The sequence below is a fragment of the Nematolebias whitei genome, chromosome 7, assembly GCF_014905685.2.
Source record: "Nematolebias whitei isolate Nwh7 chromosome 7, NemWhi1, whole genome shotgun sequence".
Classification (NCBI taxonomy): Eukaryota; Metazoa; Chordata; class Actinopteri; order Cyprinodontiformes; family Rivulidae; genus Nematolebias; species Nematolebias whitei.
Window position 1 is genome coordinate 22,480,947 of NC_056504.1, and position 8,556 is coordinate 22,489,502.

General features: G+C 43.5%; 1 protein-coding gene across 1 annotated transcript in view; it reads left to right on the top strand.

The window, feature by feature from the left end:
* The window catches only part of LOC119412175 (solute carrier family 41 member 3-like), a 143,142-nt gene extending 135,072 nt beyond the window's left edge, over window positions 1–8,070 (top strand). Inside the window, exon 10 of the mRNA XM_037679151.1 lies at window positions 7,859–8,070. Within this exon, the coding sequence (XP_037535079.1) occupies window positions 7,859–8,070 (212 nt within the window). The remainder of the gene's footprint in view (window positions 1–7,858) is intronic.
* The last annotated feature ends 486 nt before the right edge of the window (window positions 8,071–8,556 follow it).

The window sequence follows — 8,556 nt, forward strand, 5'->3', positions numbered from 1 at the left end:
TGTTTCCAAGGGGTTAAAGCATTGCTACAATGGAATTACCAACAACATTATGGAATTATCATCAACACAATGGAATTACCAAGAACATTGTGGAATTACCTTGACTTTGTTTTCCTTGCTGGATTACTTCTGACTTTTGTTTTCCTTGCTGGATTACTTTTGACTTTGGTCTTCCTTGCTGGATTACATCAAGCTCAAGGACATTTGAAGGCGTAAGTTCACGGTTGGAATTCATCCCCATGGACAGGCGATGATTTCCAAAGGGGGGACTGTAGTGAACTTGACCTGATGTCAAATCTGACCAGATGGACAGAAACTGTTATTTCATTGATCTGCATCCAGAAATACAGTTTGACCCATCCTGAGACTTTCTTTCTTGAATTAATCAAGTGGAAAAGACAATTCTCTATGATCATTACTATTTTACAAATGTTTGATAATCAAATTGTGTTAGTTCAAACAATGTTTACAGGTTGAAGAGAACTACTCATTTTTATTTACATAAACAGTAAGTAATGATTTTTATTCCTCATTCAAAGAAGAAATCAGGGTAATATGCATTTCTTGATTTTTCTGTCTTCAATGAGCAAGTTTGTAAGTGTGTGTCAAAGTTCAGGCTTCGGTCAACTAAAAAGTTTACTGAAAAGAAATGTCATGTTTAACTTTTACAGCAGATACTAGGAGAAGAGACGCCACTGAGACTGGTTTTCTCCAATAATCTTTCTGTCTGTTTTAAACAATCCTTGACTTTCCATAACACCTTACATCACAAACCACACCTCTGTTCTGGTCCATCGACCAATCAAAAAGCTCTCAAATGACCCGGAAGTCGAACCCATTTAAATGTGGCGACTTTCCAGTTCAACGACGGAGTTTTTCAGAGCTTGAAAGTTTTTCCTGGAGAAGAGTTCCAGACTTTAACTCTCTGAAGAGAGTTAAAGAGTTCAGAGTTCTTGGATGCTAATGCAGGCGTCCAGGATGCTTCTATTGGAATCCAGAATCCAGAGACGATTTTGGGAATTATAACTTCTGTTTGGATAACCTCACACGACTCCTAAAAGTATTTTAGCTGTTCTCAACGGAGACGCTGAAAGAGTCAAAAGAAGGACTTCACGCCGACCTGATCTATCATCAACCAGGTAAAAGTTCTATTTCGACCAAGCGTACCGTGGCCAAGCTGAGATCTGAAGGAGCGTGCACGTTCTGGTCAAACAGATAAATTCCCTCACACATCTCTCTGTAAGATAAATCTCCATTTTCCATCTTAAACTCTCCTTTCTCCTAAAATCATTACAGATATTTTAGAAATGTCTGAAGCAAAGTTTCTCAATCACCGCCGTGTGATTGATGTCTGCTGTTCTGCTGAAAAGTGACAACAATCTCCGTATTGTTCCCACTTCCTGTGAAACTAGCCATGTTATTGTTTTCATATTTTGCCAAATTAATGTAAATGTTTGATGTTAAACTTTGATTCTGTAAATAAATGACCGCATTCATTTTGATGGGTCAAAGATAAATAACGTCTCTCGTTACATTTCGGTTAAATTCAATGCACGACATGTACACAGTCAGAAAAATGAAGAACCCGTGAAATGTATGAATATATCCTGCATATGTCATACTACACGAACTTCCTATTATTTACAGATCCACTTTGGAGTTGCCCATGGCGAGAGGCACCGAGCTGGTGTTGGTCAACTTTTAGCCCCCCCAACTTGGTGCCTGTGTATTGGAGTTTTCTCCGGTGTATGAGAGTGTGGCTTTCTTGCGCCTCTGGGTGGGGATTGGGCTCTGACTTTTGTTTTGGCCTATGCGCCAAATGGCAGTTCAGAGTATCCCTCATTCTTGGAGCCCTTGGTGGGGATGCTGGAAGGTGCACCAGCTGGGATCTCCTTTATTCTGCTAGGGAACTTTATTTTGCCCACGTGGGTAATGACAGTGTGACCTGGAGGGTTGTGTTTGGGAGGAAAAGCCTCTCTGATCTGAACCTGAGCAGTGATCTGTTGTTGGACTTCTGTGTTAGTCATAGTTTGTCCATCACGAACACCATGTTTGAACATAAGAGTGTCCATAAGTGCACTTGGCACCAGGACGCCCTAGGTCATAGATCGATGACTGACTTTGTAGTCATGTCATCTGATTTGCAGCTGTTTGTTTTGGACACTCAGGTGAAGAGAGGAGCTGAGTTTTCATTTGATCAACTGGTAGTGATTTGGATCAGATGGTGGGGGAAGATGCCAGACAAATCCAGTAGACCCAGACGTGTAATGAGGGTTTGCTGGGAATGCCTGTCAGAAGAACCCGTCAGAAAGGTCTTCAACTTGCACCTCCGGGAGAGTTTTAACCACATCCAAGCTGAGGCAGGGGACATTGAATCTGAGTGAGCCATGTTCCGTGCCTCAATTGTTGAAGTAGCTGCCTTGCTCTGTGACTGCAAGGTTGTCGGTGCTTCTTGCAGTGTCCATCCTTGAACTCGATGGTGGACACCCTGGGTTAGGGAGGCTGTCAAGTTGAAGGAGTCCTATCAGGCCTTGTTGGCTGGTGGGACTCCAGAGGCAGCTGAGGAGTGCCGGAGGGCCAAGCAGTCCACAGCTTTGGCTGTTACTGAGGCAAAAGCAATGATGCGAGAGGAGTTTGGTGAGTCTTTGGATAAAGACTCTCAGTCAGCTCTGAACAGATTCTGGCAAAACATCAGGCAGCTGAGGAGGAGAAAGCAGCACTTTACTAACAATGTTTTCAGTGAAGGTGGGTTGCTGTTGACTTAAACCAGTAATGTCGTCAGGAGGTGGAAGGAATACTTCTTGGACCTTCTCAATCCCACGACACATCTTCCATGGAAGAAGATGAGTTGGGGGCCTTTGGGATTGGTCTGTCCATAACCATGGCTGAGGTCACCAAGGTAGTTAAAAAGCTCTGTGGCGGCAGAGCTCCGGGGGTGGATGAAATTCACACTGATTTCCTTAAGGCTCTGGATGTTGTGGGGCTGTCTGGGTTGACACACCTTTGCAACATGGCGTGGACATCAGGGACAGTGCCGCTGGATTGGCAGACTGGGGTGGTGGTTAGCCTCTTCAAAAAGGGGGACCGGAGGGTGTGCTCCAATTATAGGGGCATCGCTCACCTTAGCCTCCCTAGTAAGATCTTTTCAGGGATACTACAGAAGTGAGTCAGATCATTGGTCAAACCTCAGATCTAGGAGGAACAATGTGGTTTCTGTCCTGGCTGTGGAACACTGGACCAGCTCTTTACCTTCACTAGGGTCCTCAAGGGATCATGGGAGTTCGCCTATCCAGTCTGCATGTGTTTTGTGAACTTGGAGAGGGCATTTGACTGTGTTCCTTGAGGTACATTGTGGGAGGTGCTCCGTGAGTATGGGAATGGGGGCCTGTTGCTATGAGCTGTTCGGTCCCTATACAAGCGGTGTGAGAGTTTGGTTCACATTGCCGGTAGTAAGTGGGACACCTTCAATGTGGCAGTTGGACTCCGCCAGGGATGCCCGTTGTCACCAATTCTGTTCATAACTTTTATGGACAGAATTTCTCGGTGCAGCCAGGGGACAGAGGGATTCCGGTTTAGTGTCCTCAGGATTCCATCTCTGCTCTTTGCAGATGATGTGGTTCTGTTGGCGTCATTGTACCGTGATTTGCAGCTCTCACTGTAGTGGTTCTCAGCCGAGTGTGAAGCGGCTGGGATGAGAATCAGCACCTCCCAATCTGAGGCCATGGTCCTCAGTCGTAAAAGAGTGGATTGCTGTCTTTGGGTCGAGGGTGAGGTTCTGTCTCAAGTGGAGGAGTTCAAGTTCACGAGTGTGGGAAGAATGGAGGGTGAGATTAACAGAAGGATTAGTGCAGCGTTTGCAATTTGTGGCCTCTGTGCCAGTCCCTTGTGGTGAAGAGGGAGGGGAGCTTTAAGGCAAAGCTCTCTGTTTATCAGTCGGTCTATGTACCTACACTCACCTATTGGTCATGAACTCTGGGTAGTGACCATAGAGATCATGGATACAGGCGGTTGAAATGAGTTTCCTCTACAGGGTAGCTGGACTCTCCCTTGAAGATAGGGTGAGAAGTTTAGTTATATGGGAGAGACTCAGAGTAGAACCACTGCTCCTCCCCATTGAAAAGGAGCCAGCTGAGGTAGATCGGGCATCTGGTAAGGATGCTTCCTGGGCACCTCCCTAAAGAGGTGTTTTGAGCATGTCCGACTTGGAGGAGACCATTGGGAAAACCCAGGACAAGCTGGAGAGACTGTCTTTCAGTTGGCCTTGGAGTCCTCCCAGAAGAGCTGGAAGAGGTGGCTGTGGAAAGAGATGTCTGGACCTCCTTGCTCAAACTGCTGCCCCACAAACTAACTTCAGAATAAGCAGAAGATAATGGATGGATGAATGGTTCTGTTCTGGACAGCACTGCTTGGGATCAGGAACACCTCCATTAATCATTGTCTATATTCACAGTTCACTATTTACAAATGTTTAAAGCTTTGTTATGTAAGGGAGTTCTGAACTTCATCCAGAAAGACCACTGTCTTCTCTGGTCCAAAGCTTGTAACAACCTGCCCCTACTGTTGCGATGATAGGGGGATTAATTACATAACGCTAAATACGTCACGGGCAGTGTCTGAAGCTGACGGTGCTTAAAACTTATAATGGTTGAGAAGAAAGCATAACCTAATAAACAGAAAATAATTCACCCCACATGCAAAAAAAAAAGCTCTCATAAACAACTGATGATATTGGCCACGCAGGCTAACATTTAATGCCCTTTACACAATTTAAACAAACACATCAGTTGTGCACATAAACAACCCGAACGCTTCATTCCCCCCCAACATTTACATATCTGCAGACAAACCCCATAAATCAAAAACCAAGCTGCACCAACTTTCAGTCCGAATGTTCTCTTAGAAGGAAAGTTTGTTTCAAGTGGGATGAGGGAAACGCCCACTCAATCCATCCAGGCGTCGGCGCGCCGAAATAAAAAGAAGTGATCTCACCAGAAACTCAAGGTCCATTTAGCGTGCCTCCCCTGCAGTCCTGGGTAAGAAAAAGTTACTGATCCCCCGCGATCCCAACTCAGGGTGATAAACGGTCCACAGGCAGTCCAGGACAATGGCCTCACGCCAAATCCTCCTCGGCAGGTGCGCACTCCAAGGCAAGAGAGCCAACGCCGTCACTTCCTCCTCCTTTTAAGCTCTCTTCCCCAAAACGTACTTATGGTGACATTATTTACATGAACGCTCCTACAAGAACCCTGCAGATGTTGGATGCTGTCTATCATGGTGCACTAAGATTCATAACTGGCTGTGATTATCGTACCCACCACTGCACACTGTATTCACTGGTTAACTGGACATCATTAACTTCACGCAGACTCTCTCACTGGTACATTTTCATCTTTAAATCACTTCTTAGTCTGTTGCCTTCATACATCTCCTCCTACATGTCTCTGCGTGAGTGCAGCTACGGAGTGCACTCTCAGGACATTATTACCTGCAGTGTTCCCTCAATGAGGACTGAACTAGGCAAAAGGGCCTTCTCCTATTCCGCTCCTGTTTCCTGGAATATCTTACAAAAAGATTTGAAGCTCTTGACCTTGACCTCTCTAAGTGTCTTTAAGAATCTGTTGGACACCTGGCAGGGTCCAATGCTGACATGTTCCTGTTTTTAGTTTTCTACATTTGCCTTAGAATCTAGCTGTTTTTTTTTTTTGTTTTTGTTTGTTTTGTTACCTTTTCCTTTTAGCCATCCTATTTGTTAAAAAAAAAATAATCCTGCAGTATGACTTTTTATAACTGTTTATTGTTGTTGCTGTTGTCCATTGTTGTCATCTTTCTTTGTTGAAATCAGGTCTCTCTTGTAAATGAGTCCTCGAGGCTTAATGGGATTTACCTGTATAAATAAAGGTTGATTGATTGATTGATTAAACCACATCATGCATCAATTACATCAACATGGCTTTATTGTAAATGGTAAATGGACTGTACTTATATAGCACCTTTCTATCTTATTTCAAGATACTCAAAGCGCTTAATACTACAATCTGTGTCCTCATTTACCCATTCATACAGCACTCTGCTAGATTTCTACAAAGCTAATTGAACAAATCATTCTAATGAGACTAATCAGTGCTTTAGGTCACATTCATACACTGATGGGACACACATCAAAGGCTATGAGGGGTTCAGTGTCTTGCTCAGGGACACTTCAGCATGTGACTGCTGGTGGATTCGAACCCCCAACTATCACATTGGAGGACGACTGCTCTAGCCACTCAGCCACCCCTTATAGTAGAAGAGTCCAGGAGCTGAACAGTCCAGACCTCTCACTAACTCAAAACATTTGGTGCATCGTGAAACAAAAAATCCAGCAAATAAGACCTAGGTCTGTTGAGCAGCTAGAATCCTCCATCAGAGAAGAATGACACAACATTTCTCTCCAAACCCTCCATCAGCTGCTCTCCTCACTTCCTACATGTTGTTAAAGGAAGACGTGAGGCTTCCTTGGGGAAACATGGACCTGACACCAACAAAAATGGTTAAATCATGTCTTCTGGACCCTTTTCTTTAGACTGATGAAGTCCTGAAACATCTCTTAACTTAAAGAAACTGGTCAGAATACTTTCTGGGTGGAGTTTGCATGTTCTCTCCGTGCATGCGTGGGTTTTCTCCGGGTACTCCTGTTTCCTCCCACAGACCAAAAACATGCATGTTAGGCTGATTGGTAACTCTAAATTGTCCCTAGGTGTGAGTGAGAGAGTGAATGGTTGTTTGTGTCGTTTGTCTCTATGTGGCCCTGTGATGGACTTGCAACCCGTCCAGGGTGTACCCCGCCCCTCGCACAGTGATTGCTGGACATGGGCACCGGCGACCCCCGTGACCCAAAATGGAATAAGCGGGTAAAGATAATGGATGGATGGATGGATGGGTGTTGTCACCAAGTTCAAAATTATTTTGTTTTATCCTAAAAGTTGCACATTTTCTTAATGTTAACATATGATTTGATGCTTCATGGTGAATTTGCTCACTGGTCAGTGTCGTGGTCGTGAGGCTGTGAGTTTGAGCCCATTTTGCATCAGGAAGTCCATCCAGCCTAAAACTATTGCCAAATCATTGGTGAGTTCCCTCACTGTGACCCTTGCAGAAGGGAGCAGCTGAAAGAACAACAGCTATGTTTCATTGTGAATAAAATATGAGTGTATTCAATTCAGTTTATTTATGTGTGGGGGTGGCTGTGGTTGAGTGGTTAGAGCAGTTGTCCTCCAATGCGAGAGTTGGGGGGTTCAAATCCACCAGCAGTCACATGCCAAAGTGTCCCTGGGCAAGACACTGAAGCCCCTTATAGCCTCTGATGTGTGTCCCATCGGTGTTTGAATGTGATAAAGCTCTGATTACTATCTTTAGAATGATTTGTTCAATTAGCTTTGTAGAGATATAGTAGAGTGCTGTGTGGATGGGTAAATGAGGACACACATTGTAGTGTAAAGCACTTTGAGTATCTTGAAATAAGATAGAAAGGCGCTCTATAAATGCAGTCCATTTACCATATAGTGCCAAATCACAACAAAGTTGTCTCAGGGCACTTTACAGGAACATTCACATACATAAAAGCCAATTAGTAAAGTTCTCTACCTAAGGAATCCAGCAGACAAGTTGAATCTTGGCTTTGTTGCAGTCTCCCATCCTGAGCACGCACAGTGGCAACAGTGGAAAGGAAAAACTCCCTTTTAAAAGGAAGAAACCTCCAGCAGAACCAGGCTCAGGACAAGCGGCCAGTGTATGAGTGTATGAGATTTTAAAAAGTGCTTTGTCATTTAAAGTTTACACAATGTCCTAACTTGTCAGAACTGAGGTGTATATTGAATAGATCCAACCATTGTCATCGTTCAGGTGGTCATTCTGCTCTACATGGCTGGGCTGATGGTGCGCTGTCTGTGGCGACGGTGCTTGGATCCAGACAACTACTCCATCCCTTACCTCACTGCTTTAGGGGACCTGCTGGGGACCGGCTTCTTGGCCCTGAGCTTCAGACTAGTCTTGATGTTCAGATCTAGTGGGTTTGACATGTACAGTATGTGAACCTGCACACCCACAGTGTACATTTACATAAAGGCAATAATTAAAACTCATTACTGAACTTTCTGGAGTTGAGAAGGAAGGCGATAATGTAGAAAGACTGGATGTTCATTCTGTTTGGTTTTTCTTCATGCTGCTCTTAAACAGAAATATATTTTTTACAATCAGATAATTATAGTTTTTGAATGAATTTTTAGTTTGTAGAAATAAACTGAATGTAAAATGGTTTAATATTTTGTCTATCCTATTTAAATGCATTTGTATGCTTAATTCACTTAAAATATGGAAATTAGAGAAAACCCAGCAATATAAATTTGTCAAAAATAATACACTCATTCTTTTACTTATTGGGAAAAATTAGATTTACTAAAGGAGGTTGTTAAAACTCCACTCTGCAGATATGAATGCATAATACAAGTTGGTGATAGCATCTGATAGGATCTATATATTAATAAAAACAGGGTTAAATTTATAATTTTGGTTTTGTTA